Here is a 27,129-nt window from a genome sequence, read left to right as displayed (position 1 = left end):
AAACATGCTGGGATCAGTTAGAGCACTTCTTCAGACCAAGGGGACACAAAAGGAAGAAATCCCAGGAGGAGGAAGTAGAATCAGAATAAGAAGAAACTGCAAGACCTATGGGAGTAACGGAGTCCCGCTCCCATTTGACAGGCGAGGGACTCCTTGGAAACAACTTGGCGAATGAAATGGAATTCGATGGGGAGCTATCAATATTAATGGGGCTTATGGAACAAAGAAAGTAGAAGTGGCTGAGCCAGCAAAGAGGATCCATCTGGATGTGCTAGGTGTAAGTGATATTCGAGTAAGGGGAGATAACGAGGAAGAGATAGGAGATTATAAAGTGTACTTGACGGGTGTTAGAAAGGGAAGGGCAGTCTGGGGTACGGCTCATTATCAGGAATACCATTGCACGCAACATAGTTTCTGTTAGGCACGTAAATGAGCGAATGATGTGGGTAGATTTGTCAATTGGAGGAATTAGGACTAGAATTGTCTCCGGGAAGGGGAAACCACTGCATTAAAGGTCCTGAAGTACATCCCTATAAATTCACATAATATGGCTCGGAAATTAGTATCCGGAGTTTCCATTCCCCCAATCGGATCTACAGGGGGGAATGCTGCGAACATAGTTGTGAACGATTGTGTACTTGACAGTACTAGGAAAATCAAAGTCTATGACAAGAAATTATGAGTTGCTACTTGGAATGTACGCAGTTTGTATATGAGTGGAAAACTAGCAAATGTGGAAGCAGAAAGATGTAGATTGAAAGTAGACATCCTTGGATTGAGTGAGGTAAGATGGACTGGATCAGGAATTCAGAACAAGAAGGAAGGATATATGTACTTCTCGGGAGGAACCGACACCAATCACAGACATGGAGTTGCTGTGCTTATTTCATCAATGATCGCAAATTCAGTTCTAGATTTTGTACCACTTAGTGATAGAGTAATGTTGCTGAGGTTACAAACATCACACCGAATCATGAGCGTTATTCAGGTCCAGGCACCAACTGCCGATAATGATGATGATGAAGTAGAAGCATTCTATGACACCTTAGAGGAAGCTATGAAAATAACTAAGAATGAAGAAATAACATTGGTCATGGGTGATTTCAACTCAAAAGTAAGGGCTGGCATTGAAGGCAATACTGTAGGCAGCCATGGTCTTGGTGAACGTAACATAAGAGGAGATAGACTTGTTCAGTTCTGTATGGAGCACAATCTGTTTGTCTCTAACACATTCTTCAAACTTCCTCCTCGGCGGCTTTACACATAGATATCATCCGCCGATAACAACAGAAAAGATCTAAGAAATCAAATTGATTTCATTTCGGTAAAACAACAACTAAAGAAACATGTGACATCCGTTAAGATGTATTCCGGTGATGGTGTAAATAGTGACCACAATCCAGTTGTAATGGACCTTAAAATGATACGTTTTAGAAAAATTAAAAGAAATGTTAAACCATCCAAGCATTTAGATATTAAGAAACTATTGGATCCCAAAGTAAGAACTAATGTTGGAACTGCACTGGAAAAGAAGATGGAATTAATAAGATACACTGAATCATCAGAGGTAGAATACACATGAAACCCCATTAAAGATAGTGTGATTGAAATCCAGGAAAATGAAATTGGACACTGCAACAACATCAAAAGACAGAGCTGGGTGACAGATGAAATTCTAGAACTTATGGATGAAAGGAGAAAGCACAAAAATACAGATCACATTCAATACAAAATTCTAAACAAAGCTGTACGCAGAAAGTGCAGGGAAGCTCGAGAATTATGGATGACAGACAGATGTAAAGAAATTGAGATCCTTCAAGAGAAGCACGACTATTTTAACTTGCATAAGAAAGTGAAAGAACTTGCTGGTTTGAAACGGAGACAATAAGGTCAAATTTTGAGAGATGCCAATAATGAAATCATCTTGGGTGTGGAAGGGAAACTCAAACGAAGGAAGGAATATATAGAAAATCTCTTTAAAGATGACAGAAATGATCCTCCTTCGCCTGACGAGAGAATAAATGAAAATAGCCCTGAAATAACAAAAAGTGAAGATGTACATGCCGTAAAACTTCAAAAGAATGGTAAAGCAACTGGACCTGACGGTATGTACGCTGAAGTTCTCAAAGTAATAACAGAACAGGAATCTACCGGCCTCAATATCTTAACATCATTATTCAATCAAATATATGTATCAGGAGAAATACCATCAGAATGGCTGAAATCAACATTCATACCACTACCGAAGAAGCATAACTCGTCTTAGTGCGATGATTATTGTATGATAAGTTTGATGTCTCACGTGCTCAAAATATTCTTGCGAATCATTCACACTAGAATATACAAAAAATGTGAATCCCAAATGGATCAGAATCAGTTCGGTTTCCGAAATGGCGTTGAAACACGTGAGGCACTCTTCTCGTTAAATGTGTTGTTACAGCGGTGCAGAGATATGAATGTTGATGTCTATGCCTGTTTTATAGACTATAAAAAAGCCTTTGATTGTGTCAGGCACAATAAGCTGATAGAGATTCTGAGATCAACAGGTATTGACTCTGGTGACTTATGTATAATCAGTAACCTGTACTGGAATCAGATTGCAAATGTCAAAACTGATCAACGAACTACAGAAACTGCTTCAATCAGGGAGGGCGTCCACCAGAGTTGTGTACTGTCACCTCTGTTGTCAGAGGCAATCTTTAAAGAAACATTGCAAGACTAAGGTGGGATCTAAATTAATGGGGAAATTATCAAAATCATCAGATATGCAGATGATACTGTTGTCATAGCTGATGACATGCCTGCCCTTCAGTGCATGATAAACTCCTTAGTTCAGCACAGTGAAGAGTTTGGATTATATGTTAACCCCTCAAAAATGAAACTGATGGTGTTTTTTTTTTTTTTTTTTTTCTAGCGGCTTTACGTCACACCGACACAGATAGGTCTTGTGGCGGCGATGGGATAGGAAAGCCCTAGGAGTTGGAAGGAAGCGGCCGTGGCCTTAATTAAGTTACAGCCCCAGCATTTGCTTGGTGTGAAAATGGGAAACCACGGAAAACCATTTTCAGGGCTGCCGATAGTGGGATTCGAACCTACTATCCCCCGGATGCAAGCTCACAGCCGCGCGCCTCTACGCGCACGGCCAACTCGCCCGGTGATGGTGTTCTCTAAGAAGGCAATTTGGACAAATCTCACAATAAAAGATAAAATAGTTGAGCAAGTGCCTTCTCTCAAATATCTGGGTACCTTCTTGGATGACCAATGTAACTCCAAACGGGAGATAATATCTAGAATTGAGCAGGCCAGGAAACAATTCATTACCATGAAGAAATTCTTTGTGAGGTCGGATCTCAGTCTCCAACTACGAATTCGTATGATCCGCTGCTGTATATTTTCTGTTCTCCTATATGGATGTGAAAGCTGGACACTGGACCCATTCATAGAAAAACGTATTGATGACTTCGAAATGTTCCTGTATCGCCGTCTCTTGCGGAAATCCTGGGTAATGAAAATCTAAAATGCCAAGGTGCTTCGTCGGATGAAAGAGCAAAAAGAACTACTTGCTCACCATAAAATGAGAGGTATCAGTTATTACAGCTTATAATCGAAGGGAAGATACAGGGGAAGAGATCTATTGGGAGAAGAAGAAATTCATGGCTGAAAGACCTTCGAAGATGGCACTGCTGTACTTCAGAAATGGCATTCCATTCTGCGCTGTCAAGATCAGAGCTAGTTACGTGGATCGCCAACCTCCGCTCGGAAACGGCGTCATAAGAAGAAGATTCCTCAGATGATGGTGCAGATTAGAATAAAAGTGACAAGTTTTATGAAGCACTGAGTGACATCGTGGTCAGGTTCAACAGCAAGGAAGGGTGATTTCAATGCGAGAGTTGGGAATAGAACTGAAGGATACAAAAGGGTGATTGGTAAATGTGGGAAAGATATATAAGCTAATGGGAACTGGAAGCGTTTACTGGACTTCTGTGCTGGTATGGGTTTAGCACTTACGAATACTTTCTTCAAGCATAAGGCTATTCACCGCTACACATGGGAGGCCAGGGGTACCAGATCCACAATAGACTATATCTTAACAGACTTCAAATTCAGGAAATCTGTTAGGAATGTTAGAGTTTTCCGGGGATTTTTCGATGATACAGACCACTATCTGATCTGGAGTGAACTAAGTATCTCTAGGCCTAGGGTAGAGAAAGTAAAATCTGTCTGCAAACGAATAAGGGTAGAAAATCTCCAGGACGAGGAAATTACAAGTACATGGATATGATTAGTAAAAAGTTTCGAACAGTAGACAGGAAGCAGGTTGAGGATATAGAAAGTGAATGGGTGGCATACAGGGATGCTGTAGTAGAAACAGCAAGGGAATGCCTAGGAACAACTGTGCGTAAAGATGGGAAAAGGCGAACATCTTGGTGGAATGATGAAGTGGGAGTAGTTTGTAAACATAAAAAGAAGGCTTATCAGAAATGGCTCCAAACAAAGACTGAGGCAGATAGAGATTTACACGTAGATGAAAGAAACAGAGCGAAACAAATAGTTGTGGAATACAAAAAGAAGCCGTGGGAAGATTTTGGTAATAACCTGGAAAGGCAGGGAAACCTGTCTGGACAGTAATAAAGAATCTTAGGAAGGGAGGGAAAAAGGAAATGAACAGTGTTTTGAGTAATTCAGGTGAACTCATAATAGATCCCAGGAAATCACTGGAGAGGTGGAGGGAGTATTTTGAAAATCTTCTCAATGTAAAAGGAAATCATCCTGGTGGTGTTGTGAACAGGAAAATGATGTTGGTGAAAATACGCTTGAGGAAGTGGAAGGATGGTAAATAAACTCCATTGTCATAAAGCAGTAGGAATAGATGCAATTAGACCTGAAATGGTGAAGTACAGTGGGAAGGCAGGGATGAAATGGCAGTAGTAAAATTAGCATGGAATGTTTGTAAGGTACCTTCAGATTGGACAAAAGCAGTAATTGAACCTATCTATAAGCAAGGGAACAGGAAGGATTGCAACAACTATTGAGGCATCTCATTGATTAGTATACCAGGCAAGGTATTTACTGGCATCTTGGAAGGGAGGGTGCGATCAGTGGTTGAGAGGAAGTTGGATGAAGACCACTGCGGTTTCAGACCACAGAGAGGCTGTCAGGATCAGATTTTCAGTATGCGCCAACTAATTGAAAAATGCTACGAGAGGATTAGGCAGTTGTGTTTATGTTTCATAGATCTAGAGAAAGCATATGACAGGGTTCCGAGGGAAAAGATGTTCACTATACTGGGGGACTATGGAATTAAAGATAGATTATTACAATCAATCAAAGGCATTTATGTTGACAATTGGGCTTCAGTGAGAATTGATGGTAGAATGAGTTCTTGGTTCAGGGTATTTACAGGGGTTAGAAAAGGCTGTAATGTTTCACCTTTGTTGTTCGTCGTTTACATGGATCATCTGCTGAAAGGTATAAAATGGCAGGGAGGGATTCAGGTAGGTGCAAATGTAGTAAGCAGTCTGGCCTATGCTGACGACTTTGTCTTAAAGGCAGACTGTGCCGAAAGCCTGCACTCTAATACCTTGCAACATGAAAATAGGTGCAATGAGTATGGTTGTACGGAGCGTTAATCAGGGATGATGCACTGATCCATGGTACAGTAATTGCCCCCCACCCCCGAGAAAAATTTTGAGTCAAGTCCAAAGCATGCTCCTTCCTTCTTGATAATGACACCCCTTTTGCCCTTCGCTCTAACAATGTATCCAAAAGTATATCATATTACACAATGACATTTGCACGCAACCTGTTGGTTCTGTGATAGAACATTCCTTGTAGCTTGTTGTCACGCAGCAGCTGCTTTTCAGTGTAGTTTTTCTTGAAGCATCCTTCCGACTGTAATGACATTTTCGTTTTCTGAACCATAAGCGATACCAGGGCAGATGTGCTTAATGTAGGCCTCACTTCTTTCTCAATCTTTCTGTCAACTGTCACGTACACTTAACACAGCAAATACAACATTACTGAACGATTTGTAATGGAGAATAGCAGCGCCTGAGTTACTTCATTCACAATGAATTTTACAACGCTTATGGGTAGCAAAAGGAAGTCACGAGCGAATAAGTATCGTTGCCAACTAACAAGCATTAAAATAAAGACGATTTAGGAGAAAGGCTCGAAAGGACTGATCATTTTTCCTTTTCTTTTGTTTCTGTCGAAAATTATTTTTTCACGATAATGTCAGCTTTTCCGTAATAATTTCCCCTTTGACCGTAACTCCGTAATCGTGAGGTGAAATCCGTAATAATTACGGACAATCCGTAATAGTTGGCAACTCTGATGGTAAAGAAAACACTTACCAGTGGCAATATTAGTGTAGAAAATCAAGGAAAGAAGAAATGAAACAGCAACTCAAGCGATTTCTTGGCTCACGAAGCCTAAACCATCAATGAAAGATCCTAAGTACATGTCAAAAAATGTTCAGGCATAAAAAGCTCAACAAAAATGTCTGGGATGGTACACTCCTATCTGTAAAAGGTAGCCCACAATAAGAGCTTTTATGTTAAGGTTGGCAGTAAAATATCAACCTTAGAAATAGAAACCATATTAAGAGATTAATCAAGTAATCTTAATATTGTTGCCATCAATCATATTAAGATTAACACTCGTTACAGTATACACTTTACATGAATGGTTCAGGAATTATTGTCATTTTAGTGAAAGTGTAGGAACGGATTAAATATCTCAGAAAGAAAGTAGCAAGCTAACAGGGCCCATGTACAGTGCAAATATCAAGAGGAAATACTAGTGTCTACAAGGAAATCTTACAAGGCACTCACCCCAGTAAGCACATAGTTGCGGGTAGCCATACCGCCCCAGTCGGCTTGAGGCGAGCCTTTACACTGAACATTATTACCAAACATTATGTCTTCAGGCATTAGCTGTCTGGCCTTGATCTGTGTGGGTGATGGAGCCAGTTTCAGGCCCCAATCTGCCAGCAGTTGCATGGCCTTAGGACTATCTGGAATCAAAAGAAACACAGTTTTAGCAAGTCATACAGGCATTCTCAATTCACCCAGGAGTTCACTCATTTTAGGAAAGAAACGAGTACACCAGATTATTCCTTGTACTGACATGGGTCTAATCAAATTACTCCAATCAGTGCTGAGGATACGGATACTTGACACTAACCTTTCATTCCTTCATAGGTCTGATGCAAGTGTAACAGACTAACATAACTTGAAAACAATATTCTTTAACCCAAGGGTAAATAATGCCAATATCGAGCACGAATTATTATTATTATTATTATTATTATTATTATTATTATTATATATAATTCGCTGAGGCCATCAAGGACCACGTTAAGTCTTGTTGCATTTGACACTGAACTTGGCCTTCTTTAGAGCCCAAATTTCCCTCATTCTTTGTGAGTGGGCCTGCTTACGCTCCTCTGTCCAAGGGGCACCGTGTCTTCTCTTGGGTTGCTCGACTCGGTTTAGCCCGTTCGTCAATATTTTCTTGCGGAAGAGATCTCTGTTAAGGGCGTCTTCAGCTGAGATATGTAGCATTTGCAGGTCTTCTTTGGTATTTCTAAACCAGGGAATTGTGATTTTGGGGTTTGAATCAAAAAAGTCAAAGATTTCTTTAGTAATTCTTTTCAGATGACCGTAAAATCGTGCCCGTCTCTTCCTGATTGTGTCGGTAATTTTCTCTATTTTGCTGTAGACTTCCTTGTTGGATCTCTTTTGATGGATTCCATTTCTGTACTTTGATCCCAAGATTCCTCTCACAATTTTGCGTTCTCTTTTCTCCAGTTCTTCAAGGAGTCCTTTGTTGGCATTTAGAGACAGGGCTTCGGCTGCATATAGAACTACTGGCTTCAGAACTGTTTCATAGTGACGTAGCTTAGTGTTTTGGAAAGGCATTTTTTGTTGTAGATTGTGCGGGAAGTTTGGTAGGCTATTTCCAGTTTGCGTACTCGTTCCTGAAGTGCTTCTTTGTCCAGTCCATTTTTCATGATTATCTCACCCAGGTATTTGAATTTGTCTACTCGGGTGATGTCCCCGTATCTTGTATGGAGTTTTGGTGGAGCCTCTTTGATATTAGTCATTACTTCTGTTTTCTCAAACGATATCTGCAAACCAGTTTGTTCGGCAATTTCCTTTAAAATTTCAACTTGAGCTCTAGCGGTTTCTATGTCGTTTGAGAGAACAGCAATATCATCGGCAAATGCTAAGCAGTCTGTTGCGATCCCCTTGGATTTGGTTCCTATTCTCAATGGACTGTAGTTGGTTTCCTGTAATCTCACCCGCCAGGTTCTGATGATCTTTTCAAGAACACAGTTGAAGAGTATCGGGGATAGCCCATCACCTTGTCGGACTCCTGTTTTGATGTCAAAGGAATGCGAGAGATATCCGTGGAACTTCACCTTGGATTTTGTATCGGTCAGGGTGGCTCTAATTAATGCCAGCAGTTTCAAATCAACTCCAAATTCATTTAAGATGTTTAGCAGGACTTCCCGGTCAATGGAGTCGTACGCTTTCTTAAAGTCCACAAAGACAGACACATACTGCTTGGACCTTAGTGTACAATATCTGATGATCGTTTTGAGATTTTGGATCTGTTCAGCTGTTGAGCGACCTTTTCTGAACCCTCCTTGGTATTCACCTATTTGATGTTCGACTTGTGCTACCAAACACTCCAGGATGGCAAGTGATAGAATTTTGTAAGTCACGGGTAGCAAAGATATTCCTCTATAGTTGTTGATGTTCTTCATGCTGCCTTTTTTGTGTAATGGATGGATCAAAGCTATTTTCCAATCTTCGGGTAGGGTCTCCTTGTTCCAAATTTCTTCTATTTGCTTTTGCAAGATATCAAGTGATTCCTCTGGGGCATATTTCCATAGTTCTGCTACTACTGAGTCATCCCCCGGTGCTTTGTTCTTTTTGAGACGGGCAATGTGGCGCTTAATTTCATCTCTGTCGGGTGGTCTGGAATCTGGGTACCTGAGTAAGGGTTCCTTGGTCTCAATGGCGCTTTGCGGTTTAGAGCAATTAAGTAAATTCTTGAAGTAATCTGCCAGAATGCTGCAATTTTCTTCATTTGACGTCGCCAGTGTGCCGTCCTTTCGCTCAAAGCATAGAGATGGTAGTTTATAGCCAGTGAGTTTGCGTTTGAAGGCTCTGTAGTACTCTCTGCTTTCATTCTTCCTAAAGTTTTGTTCTATCTTTTCAATGAGAGATTTTTCGTATTTACGTTTCTCAGTTCTAATCACCCTAGCTGCTTGGGCACGTTGAGTTTTGTAGGTTTCCCAATCATTTTCTGATTTCGTAGAGTAGTACTGTTTCCACGCATTGAGTCTTTCTTGGAGGACTGATTCGCAGGTAACATTCCACCAGGCATGCTTTTTGCTTCTCTTGATTTCTGCAACGTCTTTGGCGGCCTCAACAAGGATACTTTTGGCGTTGTTAAAGTCACAGTCATTTGGTCTAGCCTCCTCCTGGAACTGCTCGACCCTTTGCCGAAGTTCATCATTATCGAAGCGTGTGATCTGTTTGGTTGTCTTCCTTGTGTTTGCGGGAATTGGTTTGAATCTGATAAGAGACATATAATGATCTGAGGCCACATTGATGCCTTTCTTTACCTTCACATTCATAATCTCAGGGCTGTTTCTCCTGGAGATTGCAACATGATCAATTTGGGACTCTCCGAGAGCTTGGACGGGAGAACGCCAAGTCATTTGCTTTCTGGGTAGATGGCGAAAGTGGGTCGACATGACCTGCAGGTTGTGATTTTCGCAAATGGACACCAGTCTTTTGCCGTTGGGATTGGTTCTTTTGTGAGCAGGGTAATTTCCTATAACTTTCTTGTACTTCTGTTCACGACCTAGTTGGGCACTGAAGTCGCCCAAAAGAAGCTTGACATGGTGTTTGGGGATTTTGTTTAATTTTTCATCCAGTAGGTCCCAGAAATTATCAACTTCGTCTGGATCAGACCTTTTCTTATCGTTTGTAGGAGCATGTGCGTTAACTAGGGCGTAGGTTTTGTTCGCGCATTTAATTGTGAGTATAGACAATCTGTCATTCACAGGTTCGAAATTTGCAACCGATTTAAGGATCTTGGTTCTAACAGCAAACGCGGTTCCAAGCATCACAGCTCCATTGAGGATTCCTCTTTGCGCTTTGCTCTTGAAAAATCGGTAGCCTTCGGATTAAAAAATCTCTTCATCTGGGTACCTTGTTTCCTGTAGGGCCATTATGGATATCTGATTTTCGTGAAGAGCTTTGGTGAGGGTTTTCAGCTTGCCAGTTTGTGTAAGTGAATTTATGTTGAAAGTTGCTAGAAAGGTTTTAGATTTTGGCCTGAGTTTTTGACTCTTCGGGGTACACCGAGATGCTCCGACTCGTCTCTTGCATGATGTCGAGTCTCCCCCAGAATCCGAACGAGACTCGTGCGCCGTGGCGTTCACAACGAGGGATTTATCCGAAGATTTACCCCCTGGGGTATGTTTCTTGAAATGTTGTGCCATCATGCTTTTTGACTTGACTTTCCTTTGGACGGGTACCCATCCTTTTACAACTAGAGTTGTTAGCCCTAGAGGTTGCCTCAAGATGTTTTCTGGCTTCTGGTAATTTACCAGTCTTCGCCGTAACCCTGGCAAGGGACCAGTTTTTTTTTTTTCACGGTGGTATTTTATTTCCCTACTACCCTCTGACTCTGCTGGCGGCAGAGCCAGCGAGCTTCCCCAATTCCAATGGGACGCGCCCGATGGAGGTAACAGGTAAATCCCCACACGGGGTTATTATTATTATTATTATTATTATTATTATTATTTATTTATTTATTTACTTAACATATGATGAGTACAATATTATATACAATATGTATAACTACCATCTGAAGTTCATAACTTAAGTTCCATATCAAAAGTTGAGAGCCAGAAAAGAGGTTCGTATGAGACAGAGTGCAAATCCTCTATAGAGCCTCTATAAGCACACAAAGGACACTCAAGTGCAACATGATCCACTGTCTGCTCCTCTTCTCTGCAGTCACACTGCCGTGACGTCTTCCATCCCACTCTATAGAGCCTCTGTAAGCACGCAAAGGACACTCAAGTGCAACGTGATCTACTGTCTGCTCCTCTTCTCCGCAGTCACATTACGGTGATGTCTTCCATCCCCCTCTATAGAGACTCTATAAGCACGCACAGGACACTCAAATGCAATGTGATCCACTGCCTGCTCCTCTTCTCCGCAGTCACATTGCGGTGATGTCTTCCATCCCCCTCTATAGAGCCTCTATAAGCACGCAAAGGACACTCAAGTGCAATGTGATCCGCTGTCTGCTCCTCTTCTCCGCAGTCACATTGCCGTGATGTCTTCCATCCACTTCTATAGAGCCTCTATAAGCACGCAAAGGACACTCTAGTGCAATGTGATCCACTGCCTGCTCCTCTTCTCCGCAGTCACATTGCGGTGATGTCTTCCATCCCCCTCTATAGAGACTCTATAAGCACGCAAAGGACACTCAAGTGCAACGTGATCCACTGTCTGCTCCTCTTCTCCGCAGTCACATTACGGTGATGTCTTCCATCCCCCTCTATAGAGGCTCTATAAGCACGCACAGGACACTCAAATGCAACGTGATTCACTGTCTGCTCCTCTTCTCCGCAGTCACATTGCGGTGATGCCTTCCATCCCCCTCTATAGAGACTCTATAAGCACGCACAGGACACTCAAATGCAATGTGATCCACTGCCTGCTCCTCTTCTCTGCAGTCACATTGCGGTGATGTCTTCCATCCCCCTCTATAGAGACTCTATAAGCACGCACAGGACACTCAAATGCAATGTGATCCACTGTCTGCTCCTCTTCTCCGCAGTCACATTACGGTGATGTCTTCCATCCCCATTTGAAGAGAGTGGCTCCACATTTACCTTGGCTGGTCCTAATTCGGTTTAGCGTCCTCCACTGCCACCTGGGAAGGAAAAATCCATCTGGGCACTTGCAGGGCTTCTCTATGATGTGACGATGTGGTAACGAGGATTACTGTTGCCACTGTTCTTTCCAGGCGTTCGATACATTAAACAGGGTGTCCACCAAATCCAGATTTTAAAATTCCCTGACATTTCCCTGTTTTCCAGACATTAAAACCAGTTTTTTCCCTGACACAAAATGACAAAAAACAAAATTATAAAGGAAGTATCAGTAATATTAAAATACATTTTTAAAAAGCAATTAATGTGCATATTAAATTTCAAAACTTGGAAGTTTAATTTAGTCTAATTAAATTCACTTTAAGTTTTTTTAAAAATGTAATGCTTCAGCGAAGAAATTTCTTCATAGCCATCAACGACTGCCGAGCTTCTGCCATCACCCTCCGCTTCTTTTCTTCTAATTCTTTCAGCAACAAAGCGGCCTTTCTCTTCTTCTTCTTCTTCTTCTTCTTCTGTTTTTTTTTTTTTGCAAAGAATCTTCTACTTCCAATGCTTCACGTTTCTTCTTTGGATTTTGAACATAGAAAGTGTGAGCACTCCTGTTCTTATTAATGGAGACATTTTCAATTCCACCAGGGTTTGGGATAGCATCATATATTATTCTTTGAGCTACAAGGGATACTTGTAGCATGTTCTTGACTGTAATTTCTTTATTAAAAGGAAAACCACGTTCAAGTGAAGCATTTCCATGAAACAATAGTAGTATCATTTTGAGAAATGAAGCCCACTTTACTGTTTTCAAATTTACTGTTGGAAAAACAGTGCGAAGCCAAAAATGATCTAACCTCTCGTCTTTAGAAGTCAAAGAATTCACTTCTTCATTCAAAGTATCATTCTCACAAACAGAAGTGAACCCCCTTTGTTCATGATCCGCTTCATTACCCGACTTAACATAATGATTTTCATTACATTCTGTTCTCCCATTTTCTCATACCTCGGCGCTGATATGGACTTAGCAACAAAAATCCAAATTCATGAATATCTCGTATCATAGCCAGTACGGTAAAAATGTATAAGACAAACGATACGAAATTTGATAATATGTTACTTTAGTTATGTAGTATTTATCGCGATAGGGCCAATAAAAACAAATATTTGAGAATTACATTTTATGCCTTCACCTAAACCACCATTTTGCTGTGTGAATAAAATTATTTGTGCCTAGTTTGTAGCGACTTATTCCCCGACTTTATATACCGTTTTTCATTAAATTCTCTTCAGCCGTTTTTTTGTGATGGGCGTACAGATAGACAGAAATTACGGAAAATTACAACTTGCATTTCCCCTCGTTACTGTGGTCATGACCGGTACGGAAATATCATTCTTTTTAAATTCTTAGCAATGTGCAGACAAAACTCTTATTCTATTTATATTACAATAAATTAAAATTAGTCAGAATTGTCACCAAATGGCTCCTAAAATTTCTAGAAAAGTCACTAGTTGTTATCATTGAAATTCTGTCACTAAATTACCAAAAAAGACTCCATATATAACGACTGGTCTCCAGAATCGACTAGACTGATGGGAACGAACACGAACATAGCACGCGAGAACGTGAGATTGACAATCGATATACACGTCGCAATATACAGGTTTCAATAAACAACGCACATGCGCGCACATTTCTCGCATTAATAAACGTCGATATTTCGTTTAAAAGCGGCCAATGAGCGAAGGACATCCGGCCACCGGCGTAAAAATGCTGAAATGGCGGGATTTGAAAACAAATGTTTGAAGTTCGCCAAAAAATAAGCTAAAATCGTGAGAATTAATAAAATAATTGGGAGGCGGGAAAAACGGTCGAAAATCGGGAGTCTCCCGCCTAAATGGAGAAAGTTGGCAGGTATGCATATACCACAAAGTCGAACAATCGATAAGAAAGGGACATCGAGTGTTATCGTAGGTGCTACTGGAAGCGAAAAACAACGATGTACCGGCGTACTGAAATGCTTGCTGTAACAGCTGATGGCAGAGCGCTTGCACCTTACCTTGTTCTAAAAACGAAAAACAGTGCCTAAAGTAAAATTTCAGCATGGGATCCATGTTCGTATCCTAGAAAAGGGGTGAATGGACACGTCACTCGTACAAGATTGCAAACAAACGATTTGGGGAAATCTAACAGAGTCCCTTCTTCGATGCTCGGCCCTTCTCGTGTTCGACATTTTTTTTTGTCGGTATGTCATTGTTATGACATAACATGAATTGTGCTTTTATTAGTTCATGTTTAATTCACTACAGGTTGTACTGTCAGCTCGGAACCAGAAGAATATTTTCCAGTTTAGGCCTAAGTACTTCATCCCACGTGTCTAACTTACCTGCTGTAGGCCTAGACTGTTCTTTTCAGAAAAAATCCCATGCTGGCATTTTACGCCAAATGACTATAACCGCAAATGAGTTAAACAAATTGTGTTTATATTATATTTGACTAGCTGATGTACCCGTGCTTCGCTACGGGATTCTCAGAAAGACTGACTTTGTGGTTTTCTTAACCTGAAATCAACATAGGTCATTACAAAAACGTAAGTATGAATGTAGCAATTAAAAGCAATGCTATCATATAAAATACTCGATCAAATGGAAAGCCGCACGTTTTATCACTTTTAACGAACAGTGCTACGGTTAGATTGCGGTGCCAATCTAATAGTCCAAAGTTCCAGAGCTGGGATGACCAGGCCGCAGATTGCCATGAACACTCATCTGCCATTATTCCACTAAATATGCACACTGTTCATTCCAATCAGTGCCTCAGAGTAGGGATTGAATAGCCCGAATGCTATGATGATCCAGTGTGTTACGTACCAGTAGTATCAGAAAATTTATAAACCAGGGGAATGTCATGCTAAAGAAGAAAGTTATCTAACTCCCCAGCTACTTCCCATCAATATTTAGGCAGGCTGTTAGACTCTGTACGACTGGGCGAGTTGACCGTGTGGTTAGCGGTGCGCAGCTGTGAGCTTGCATCCGAGAGATAGTGGATTCGAACTCCATTGTTGGCAGCGCTGATGATGGTATTCCGTGGTTTCCCCACTTTCACACCAGTCAAATGCTGGGCCTGTACCTTAATTAAGGCCTAAGGCACTCCTAGCCCTTTTCTATCCCATCGTCGCCATAAAACCTATCTATGTCGGTGCGACGTAAATCAAATAAAAAATACTCTGTACGCAGCAGTAATCCTATCTACCGGAGATGAAGGGCAACAGATGACACAAAGCACATCACGACAAACAATGGTCAATTTAATGTTATTGTTGATCAATGTTATGAGCTTTCTATATTGTAGGCCTTCACATTTAGTTTTCTTTCGTCTCTGTGATTTGTACAATATGTTATACCATAAACTGTAGTATCTTATTCTCCGACTTTACATACCGATTTTCATTAAATACTGTTTACCCATTTCTGGTTACTCAGCGCTGATATGGACTTAGTAACAAAAATCCAAAATCATGAATATCTTTGTGATCATAGCCAGTACGGTAACAATGTATAAGACATGAATAATAGGAAATTTAATACTATATAACCCTAGTTATGTAGCATTCATCGATTACACCTCTAATAAGAAATATTTGAGAATTACATTTTAGGCCTTCCCCTAAACTACCATTTCACTCAGCGTGAATAAAATAATTTACAGCCTAGACTATAGCAACTTATTTCCTGACTTTGCATACCAATTTTCATCAAGATAGGACTACTAATAACAACAATATTTGAGAATTATATTTTAGGCCTTCCCCTAAACTACAATTTTTCTCAGCGTGAATACAATTATTGATAGCCTAGATTGTAGCAACTTATTCCCCAACTTTGCATACCCATTTTCTTTAAAATACGACCATTAATAACATAAATAGTTGAGAATTCAATTTTATGCCTTCCCCTAAACTATCATTTCACTCAGCGTGAGTAAAATGATTTATAGCCTAGATTGTAGAGGCTCATCCCCTGACTTCACATACCGATTTTCATTAAATTCTCTTCAACCGTTTTCTCGTGATGCGTGTACATACATACATACATACAGACAGACAGACAGAAATTACGGAAAAGTAAAAAGTGCATTTTCTTGTTACTATGGACATGACCGATACAGAAATACCATTATTTTCAAATTCTGAGCAATGTACAGACAAAACTCTTATTTTATATATATAGATGTATCTTTTAAATGGAAATGGATTGTAAATAATTTTTAAATATCTGAATTCCTTGAATAATTTACACATCCAAAGTTTTGCCTGTATTTTTAGTCAAAAAAGTGTGTTAATTATGCGAGAAAAAACAGTACGTCATATAAAAAAATCACCAGTGACAGTGTCCAAATAATGAGACCTCAATATCGGTAGCTTTGGGCTAGGGAAGTGTAATGATTCTGGTGACGGACTATTCCACTTCATTCAAAAATATTAAGTATAGAGATCCACCTATTAAATACTAAAAATGGTTATGATTAAATCATCACATATCTTTATTTACATTCGTGGGACTTGTTTCAGCAATAAGGTATGCCATCATCAGTCTAGGAAAGTATAACAAAGACATTAAAAAAGCTACATTAACACAGGTTCTTAAAAAATGACATTTTCACACTAAATATTCCACTTCAGCACGGAAAATCAATTCAGAATTATACACACATTGGCTGTATACCTGTTGGTGCATATCATAACCAGATGGACTGGGGGAGAGTGTTGTACCTTGGAACAGTTGCATCATCTTTGATCTTAGTAAACATACTTTGGATCAGTTGAGTTCATTACTTTGCCACCCTGGGCAGCACAGTTTGTCTGGTGGCATCCATTGTGGTTTCAGTTCCAAGTTATTTAAGTGTAAAGCGTTTTGGTACTTGAAAGTATTTTTAGAGTGATTTTAAATTGGCATATTAGTCGTTCTCACATGTAAAAGAGTTTCCTTCAATATTTACACTAAGTTAGTATGTAAATGGGCTAATTTCTACACAGGTTACATTTTTGTTCTACCTAACCTACAAAAAGAAATTCATTTTTTCTCCTGAAATGTCTGCATCATGTACCTTGGAACATGCACACTATTGTACCTTGGAACATGTTCCAAGATACAATAGGTGTTCCAAGGTACATTACAAGGTACACTATGTTCTTTTAGATGCTATTTTGAAACATTATCTTGTTCTTATTCTGTATTCACCTGAATCCAACTCAGTATTAATAGATCTAGACCCAATAATCTGAAGTTGTCTACAGATCTTTATCTTCTCTTGATCAAAACAGACGTCCTCTTGTATCACCTCAAATGATCAGGCCCTTCCCCATAGCTGAAGAGAGGAAACCGGGAGCACCAAGGGAAGAAGGAAAGGGAAGTCCACAAGCATAACAGCTACTCCTGACAAATATGATCCCCAACCTAACTTGTCCACTATGAAAGAAAATAATGAATCTAAAACTTCGACTTCAAAGAAAAGGACTGAAAGGAATACAGTAAAACCTCGTTAATTGAAAGTCGTTGGGACTCAAAAATCGGACTTCGAATTACGTTGATTTCGAATTAACCGCCAATTCGCAATTCAGAAGTACCAACCCTTGCCGCGTTACAAAATATTCTAAGGCCCGTTACTGCGTGCAGTTAACCTTGATTCACAGTTTATACCTTTCAAATGCCATGAAAAAGAATTATTTCCAAAATGTATCCAAGAAGGTGCATTTACAGTATTCAAATAATGCACTCTCGATATCTCACTGGCAAACATAACCTCACGCAACGAAATAAAGAAAGAAAAAAGCACGATTCAAAGACGAGGAGAAATCTATGCTGGCTCCCATGTAAAAGTGCTTTATTAATTGGATTACTATACTGTATGCATTTTAGATGCCTTGTATTTACACAGAAAGTACCCAATGCCCTTAAAATCGAACTTTCCTATGAATATCCTTGTACGATTCCCGCCATGGCACTTCACTCGTACTTCAGAAATGTAAACACTTGCCGCGTCACAAAGTATTATAAGACCCATTAATACATGCAATCACCTCGATTCACAGTTTAAACCTTTCAAATGCCACGAGAAAAAACTTTTTCCGAAATGTGTCCAATAAGGTGCATTTACAATGTTCAAATAATGTACTTGGATAAATCACTGATAAACATAACCTCACGCAACGAAAGAAAAAAAAAATCACACAATTCAAAGATGAGGATAAATGATGCCGGTTCCCCTGTGCAAATGAATTATCTTCTGGATTTCTGTACTGTTCGCATTTTTAGATGCTTTGTACTGGCATGGAAAGTGATTAAAACATTGTGGCTTATCGAACTTTCCTATGACGAGGGAATACAGTATCTCGCTTCCATGTGCATTGCGACTCACTATTATCACCCCCATCCCTCACACTGTACAATTTCCCGGCTGGCAATTTCTCCTTTAAAACCATAAGACCATTTGGGCTCGCATTAAAATAAAGCAATGCCGTTTTACCGGCATTGTCAATATTAATAATAATACCAATATTATCTGATGGCCAGGCAGGCATCAATTTTTGGAAATGAGACATAGCTCTCATAGTGCATTGGCACTGCTGGTAGCTTCAAGTAGCCTATGCAGTGGCCTCCACAGTATGCACTAGCCTTGCGTCTTGGGTGGTGTGCTAAGTCCCAACTGATGAGCCTAACTTAGCACACGAGGGCGAAACGCAGGCAACCAAGAATGAGTTAGCTGGAAAATTTATAATGTCCAATAACGGACCATTATTTTGGTATTATAAATTTACTCATTCGGGACAAATATTTTAAATTCCCTATGGGAATCAACATCTGTATTATCTGATGGCCAGGCAGGCATCAATTTTTGGAAATGAGACATAGCTCTCATAGTGCATTGGCACTGCTGGTAGCTTCAAGTAGCCTATGCAGTGGCCTCCACAGTATGCACTAGCCTTGCGTCTTGGGTGGTGTGCTAAGTCCCAACTGATGAGCCTAACTTAGCACACGAGGGCGAAACGCAGGCAACCAAGAATGAGTTAGCTGGAAAATTTATAATGTCCAATAACGGACCATTATATTGGTATTATAAATTTACTCATTCGGGACAAATATTTTAAATTCCCTATGGGAATCAACATCTGTATTATTGTCAATATTGTTCGGTGCCTATGAATTTATTATATGAGCCACGTTTTTTCGTCAACTGTCGGCATCGCTAGTGTTCGCGGATTCTGTTTTTCTGCACACTGCCTGTTGCGTGATATTAGGGCGTTCCTTAAAAGGTTGAATACAAAAGAATTCCAATTTCATTCAACTTAGCAATCATGAAGCATACTGTAGACCCACCGAAGTGAGTAAGTGCGGAAAGCTACCCCTCCACGTTCCGGAACGCACGTTCTATTATGACGCGGAGCGGATAAATTTTGAGTTGAAATTATTCTGTGACATACTAGTGTTTAAAAACGTAAAGGCAGTTTCGAATTAAAAGTCTGAATTTCGGTAATGGGGCCGACAATGTACTTCGAATTACGAATTATCCATATTTCGAATTAAACAATTTAAATAACATGCAAAACTGTATCTCATGTTTTCGGGAACGAGAGCTTCTTCGAATTAGGCGGGATTTTGAATTAACCGATTTCGAATTATCGAGGTTCTACTGTATTCTCAATTCAGAGGAACCTGATTTTGTGTCTAGTGGTAGTGAAGCAGATTATGCAGCTGATCTGCTGGAAGAGCATTAGGCTTACACTTTGATCATTCATGTCTTCCAGGAGAATTTGTTCTGATTCAATTTCAAACAAAAAGGTCTCTCATACATTATGTTGGTAAAATACATGAATATGAGAAATGTTGTTCTGAGTATGAAATTCAGTTTTTAAAGAGACAGGGCAACACTAAAAACATCTTTGACAAGGATACACTATATGATGTTTCCAAGGTAGACGTCACAATGAAATTGCCTCAGCCAAATGTCTCAATGATGGCACCCAGTGACAAAAGAAACAGATGCACTTTGAAATAGATTTCATAACTTCCAGGTACAATGTTCACTGAAAAAAATCTGTTTGATTGTGCTGTTGCTATAATATGAAGGGAAACTAACAACAAAACTAGTTTAATCAGATTCTTTTTATTTTCTTAGTAATAGTCATTTTCATCAAATTGTTAAGTCATTTTTTTTAGACACTTGTAATGGGAGAATAATGCTGTGTCCAGTAACACAACCTGTTTAATATTATGTATACATGTACAGATGAATATCAACATCATTTCTTGTGAAATATACAATATTTTTGTAATATTCAGTAATTCTGTCATAACTGTTAAAGTTGTTCCAAGGTAAATGACTATGTTGTACCTTGGAACATGTTGCAGAGTTCAACAAAATGTCTTTTAAAATCTGAATTCTGACACTGAGCACAGTGCAAACTGCATTCAAATAGGTGGGAAGACCTATATTAATGAGGAATAATAAGTAGGATTCACAAAATACAAAAAAACTTTAAAATTAAATGTCAAAACAGTTCCAAGGTACAACATTCTCCCCTACATTCAATGTAGTCAATGTTGGAATAGCTCCGTCTATTCTGTACCTTTCCTGGTGCAGACTGTAGCTCAGATCATAAATTCTTTGCAGCCAAAATCAGAGTATAATTTTACAAGATTAAGAAGCTTGCTCTTCCACAAAAATATGTCTTCCCTAAGGTCTAGCCTTCATATTCTATCAAGCTAAAGAACAGATTTGAATTGCTTGAGACAGAGGAAAAGCAACCTCATGAGCTGAGGCACGAAACGGAGTCCATCATTACTGCAACAGCACAAGATCATGCACCATACAGGAAACAAGAGAAACATGACAAATCGATAGGTATACAATATTAAATAGAAGGAAGGATCCACCTTTCACTACTCTTATTAAGTTGAACTAAGTTTGAAGTTCTTTGCCTTATGTCTACTGAATCACTACACAAACCGCAAGACTCAATAATTCGCTATTATTCAATACTTCTGACGGGGAATGAAAACCTCTCAAGGATATGCTGCTAAAGGATTCAACACAGTTCGAGTTATGTATTCGTGAATTGTTATTTCAACCATAAGATCAGTCATCGTACGAAACTTTGGTTAAATTTATTAAAATACTCTGTCGTGTTATCATAGCATTCAGTGTTGTATATAGTCTGTTAATTATAATGTGGGAATATAATTGTGCAAGAGCAGTGTGAAATTTGATTGATGAATGTGATATTAACGTACTCAATTTCCTGAAATACATAGGGCCTATATCAATAAATTTAATGCGACTTGTGATTATCCTTACATAAAATCAGCTTCATGGTCCGTATCGCACTTCAATAGATTCACAATTAAGTATTTATTTATTTTCCACCTAGTCGATACAATGATTGCTTAAGGCAACTTTTAATGGTCAAAAGTGGTACATGTTTCGTATATTATCAACATCTTCAGCCACATAACACTGTTTAGATGAAAAATATATAAAATTGACAAAGTAATGCTTTAGATGAAGTGTCCTTAAAATTAACATAAGATTGACAAGATTAAAACAAACAAATAACTCAAGAGAAAATATATAAATTATTTCTACAATAGAAAGCAGTCGTCAAGGAAACACTTGTACAATATTCCATAGAGAAATTGTCCTAATAAATATTCTTTCCTTAATAATTCATGAAAAAAGATCAATTTATAAATTAAAAATTATACAATTTATAAGTAATTATCAAAATGAAGAAATCCTGATATCACAGTGCGGCTCTTATTATTAATGTAGATGAAAATATAACTAATTCCTAGTTGTCAAATTTTATTTATTTTATTTTTATTTATATATTTTCTCTTGAGTTATTTGTTTGTTTTAATCTTGTCAATCTTATGTTAATTTTAAGGACACTTCATCTAAAGCATTACTTTGTCAATTTTATATATTTTTCATCTAAACAGTGTTATGTGGCTGAAGATGTTGATAATATACGAAACATGTACCACTTTTGACCATTAAAAGTTGCCTTAAGCAATCATTGTATCGACTAGGTGGAAAATAAATAAATACTTAATTGTGAATCTATTGAAGTGCGATACGGACCATGAAGCTGGTTTTATGTAATCCTAATGCCAACCAGGCAAGCAAAGAAGCTAACACCTACCTCAACTTAAAGATGAAAATAGCTAAAGTGACAAAAGATATAGTGTTTTTGAAGGAGTGCCTTAAAAATAATTTGACTCCCAGTTTTCTAAAAAGTGCCCAAAGAAAAACTATATATTCTAATCATCATAAGTTTACTCAAATGAAGGTCAATAAAATATGGTTAAAAAGAGAAATTCAATTTATGTATAAAAGAAAGAAACTTCTTAATGAGAAAATGTACTTCGCGCACCTCTCAGCACCACTGAACTTGCTTCCTCTGGAATGGGATTCTTTCCAGAAACATATCAATGAAAAAATGGAGAACACACTTAAAATGAAACAAGAAATTTTGGATAATAAATTATTTAAGTTGAAAAATTTAGCATCTAATAGAGAAGAAAGAAGGTTAGTTCCTAATGTTACGTTTGATGATAGTGTTTATCCACCTCCAATTAAAAACTTGTCTGAGATAGAATTTAATGAAGAAGAAACCTCTATTTTAAGTCAAGGCCCTAATTTCAATTGGCCAAGTTCAAACAAAAGTTATGATTTAATCACCACATTAGCTGAAACAGAAACAGCAATACAGAATCTACCTGTAGACTTACAGAATGACATAAGGTATGAAGCTAAGAAGAAAATTCCTACTTTAGTAAAAGGTTTACAATCACTTCGAGGCACCAACAAGGCGGTTAATAACTTGAAACAAAAAATCAAACTAAATAACTTAATTATCACAAAAGCAGATAAAGGAGGAACAGTTGTAGCCCTAGATAGAAATGTTTATATTGAAAAAACAGAAACATTTTTTAATAACAATTCGTTTAGTACAGTTGATAAAGACCCGACATCACGTATTCAGAGGGATCTTAAAAAACTATTAAAAAGCACGTCTTTCTTGTTTAATGAACATGATGTGCAAACATTAATTAATATGAACCCTAGACTCCCGACTGCGAGAGCACTACCGAAATTACATAAACAGGGAGAACCGATTAGACCTATCATAAATTTCAAAAATAGCACCATTTATAAAACTTCTAGATTTATACATAATTTCTTATCAAGTAAATACGTATTTCATTGTAAAACACCTATCAAAAACTCAGTGGATTTTTGCAATCTAGTTAAAGATTTTAAACTTGGATCATCTCACACGACATGTTCGTTTGACATAACCAACATGTATACAAACATTCCAATAGAAGACACTATCAGAATCATTAAGAAGAATTTAACGAAGAACAAATTAGTAAGCATACCAGAAATTGAAGATTTTATTAATGTTTTAAAATTCGTGTTAAATCAAAATTATTTTACGTTTAATAATAAAATTTACCAACAAAAAGGACTCTCAATGGGAGCCCCAGCATCAGGAATATTGGCTAATATATACTTAGACTATTTGGAACACACGAAAATTATTAATCAAATAGAGGGTTTGGATTTTTGGACACGTTATGTGGACGATGTTTACGCTATAATAGATAACAGACTCACCGATAGCAATAAAGTTTTAAATATATTGAATAATTTGGATTACAATATAAAATTCACTTTAGAAGAAGAAGTTGAAAAATCACTGAATTTTCTGGACATAGTCACAACAAGAGAAGAAAAAGGATTTTCTTTCAAAATACACAGAAAATCCACTTTCACACTGACCACTATCAAGAACAACTCGTTACACCCTGAGGCACAGAAAAGATCAGCATATTATAGTTACGTTAACAGAGCGTTTAGTATTCCTTTATCCAAATCTGAAAGGAATAAAGAACTGTTGTTTATCCGACAACAAGCCCTCTTGAATGGTTTCAACAATAACATGATTGATAAAATAATTAATAAATTTTCGGAGAAGCAACAATCTAAATTAGCAGTCGAACCTAGTAAAACTGAAAAATATATCAAGTTCACATATAATAATCCAAACATTCATGTAATAACAAATTTATTTAAGAGAAAAAATTTCAAAATTGCATTTTCCACCAATAACAACATGAAACATAGTATTTTCAACCATGATACAATAAATCTCTCGGGAAAAGATAAATTTTTTGATTCCGGAATATATAAACTCACATGCTTTGAATGTAAAAATACATACATAGGACAATTTGGCCGCAATTTTAAAGTTAGATATTTGGAACATGTGAATGCTGAAAAACATAGAAGATTCTCAGCAATGGGATCACACATGACTGCCACAGGTCATAAATTTACCAACATAGAACAAGACCTGACCATCATAAAAAAGTTAAAAAAGGGCAGCTTAATGAACACTTATGAAGACCTGTACATTCATCTAGACCAACTTGTAAAGAAAAAGGATAACCTTAATGAGGCTGTAGAATATAAGAATCCATTATATTATCAAATTCTAGTATATTTGAAAATGCTTGAGAAGGATCACGAAAAAAGAATTGGAATTTCTCCACCTACAGATAGCCCTACAACTTATTCCTCCTCACTTGAAGCTATAGGTGACAGCAAGGAAGTTCTTGACACACCTATATCCCCCGCTCCTCCACCTCCTCAGGTGCAAGAGCAAGGAAGAACGCATCATCAATATTACACCCGGCGCAAAACTGTGAAAGAATGACAGGAGTTACTGTTCCAAAGGAAAGCAGGCTTAATAAAATTTGACAACTAGGAATTAGTTATATTTTCATCTACATTAATAATAAGAGCCGCACTGTGATATCAGGATTTCTTCATTTTGATAATTACTTATAAATTGTATAATTTTTAATTTATAAATTGATCTTTTTTCATGAATTATTAAGGAAAGAATATTTATTAGGACAATTTCTCTATGGAATATTGTACAAGTGTTTCCTTGACGACTGCTTTCTATTGTAGAAATAATTTATATATTTTCTCTTGAGTTATTTGTTTGTTTTAATCTTGTCAATCTTATGTTAATTTTAAGGACACTTCATCTAAAGCATTACTTTGTCAATTTTATATATTTTTCATCTAAACAGTGTTATGTGGCTGAAGATGTTGATAATATACGAAACATGTACCACTTTTGACCATTAAAAGTTGCCTTAAGCAATCATTGTATCGACTAGGTGGAAAATAAATAAATACTTAATTGTGAATCTATTGTGATTATCCATCGATCTGAGTGTGTGCGTTTCATCTGATAAAGTGATCAATTGGAAGCTACAAGAGAATTACACCTTATTCAAGTGTTCAGTTTTGTAGATATGGGGATAAATTAATTTAAGGCATTATTTTATTTATTCGTGATAAGTGTGTACGACATGACTTAGTGCGAATATCCTTGCACTAAAGACTGCGTGAGCCATTGTTGATTTAAACAGTTTACTATTTCAAAACTGATCCAGTGTCATTAATTGCGGATTACTGAGTCTTGCGTTTTGTGTAGTGATTCAGTAGACATATGCATAAGGCGAAGAACTTCAAATTGTGATTGTTATATAACTCAAGTGCGAGTGCACTACAATAAGCAACGGCCATTTTATGATTTGGATGAAAGAACCGAGCTTTACTAGTTCACAAAGTTCCTTGAGGTGACTAGTAATCGACTATTACAATAATTATTCGGAGATAGTGAGCTTTACTTGTTCATATAGATTCTTGAATTTGACTTTTAAAATTGATAGCAAGGAATATAGATGCATTTAGTAACCAAATTTTGCAATAATTATTCAGTGACAGTTCCCCTATAACTGCTCGAATTGCCACAACACAGTTCGGTGTAACATTCGTCTTTGCGTCAAGACATTACACCAAACAGATATAGCATGGATGGGACAAAATGTTCAAAATGTAATGCTCCTTTCACAAAGGGCGACAACACCGTGGGTTGTGATGGATGCCCCCTTTTGGTTTCATAGTACCGGTACCCCATTGGGAGTAACAGAAACCGAGGCATTGAATTCCAAAAAAGGTAATCTACTCTGAATGTGTGACACTTGCAGGTACAGACTACACAACTATGGGCTGTGTAAAACATCACCCGAAAATGCCGAAGCCATCACAGAAAGCATAAAGTCCTGTAAGGAGCTGAATGATGTCGCTGAGACAGAAAATGTCCCTTATTCTAGAAGCTCAGTTACAACAAACGGAGCTACTGACGACAGTAAACGAAACTGCGAAGTTACTGTATATGATGAATCCGTAATCCTAGAGCAGAGAAGCCTTGAAGCTCCTCAATCATTAGAGAAAGGCGGAGCAAGGAGCAGAACAATCCTGGAAAATTTGAGATTGAAGAATGTAGTGTAAATCCATCAACAGAGCAAGTTCATGACAAATATAAAATAGAATTTAGAGAGGGATACCAAGGTGTAACTAGAAGGCAGAAAGTACAGTATTGTCGTTGTGGGCACACAAGCAGGAGAAAGACGTGCCTGGCTTTACGTGGCAAAGTTACATTGGGATACCACAACTGATAAAAGGCATATGCAGAAACAAGGTATAACAGGTGAAGTACAGTGTGATGAGCTGCAAAGTAAAGGCTACTTTAAAGCTTTAAAAATTGGAATACGGTTCGATGAACTAGAACGAACAAGCTCACCCGCATTCTGGCCCAAAGGTGTGCTCGTAAGACAGTATCGGTTTCGGAGAACGAGAACTGAGGGAATCAAACTTGATTAGCAGTAATTATGTTGCAAATACTGGAAGCCAATGCACAGGATGCACCACACAGATGCAAATTAGGACATTACTTTGAATTATATAGAAGGCCTGACAAATACAAGCAATATGCTCCCTGTTTACAGTGCACTATTTCTTCTGCTATGGGCTAGAGAAATTTTGTTACTTTCATTGATCTGTCTCAGCTTTATCCTTGGCTTTGACAAAATGAAAGTGACTGAGGTATGAGTGATGCTGGTAATGCCATTCCTTCTGCAGCCAGTCCCTGTTATGAATGGTGTGAAAATATTGCTCATAGGGTCAGTTGGTGCATGCATTTCAGTAGGCTTGGCAGACTGATGTGTAATAGCAACTACTGGCCCGGTGAGGAAAGCAACGGAAAACTACCTCACTC

The 27,129-nt window shown here is 38.2% G+C and overlaps 1 protein-coding gene across 3 annotated transcripts in view; it reads right to left on the bottom strand.

The window, feature by feature from the left end:
• AGO3 (Argonaute 3) overlaps positions 1 to 27,129 on the bottom strand; it is a 466,191-nt gene that overhangs the window by 180,148 nt on the left and 258,914 nt on the right. For all 3 annotated transcript variants that reach the window (XM_067138589.2, XM_067138590.2, XM_067138588.2), the window contains exon 10: positions 6,837 to 7,018. In XM_067138589.2, coding sequence (XP_066994690.2) covers positions 6,837 to 7,018 — 182 coding nt within the window. The remainder of the gene's footprint in view (positions 1 to 6,836; positions 7,019 to 27,129) is intronic.

This window comes from Anabrus simplex, chromosome 1 (assembly GCF_040414725.1).
Source record: "Anabrus simplex isolate iqAnaSimp1 chromosome 1, ASM4041472v1, whole genome shotgun sequence".
Lineage (NCBI taxonomy): Eukaryota > Metazoa > Arthropoda > Insecta > Orthoptera > Tettigoniidae > Anabrus > Anabrus simplex.
The sequence above is the reverse complement of the archived record's forward strand: the minus strand, read 5'-3'. Positions and strand labels throughout refer to the sequence as shown.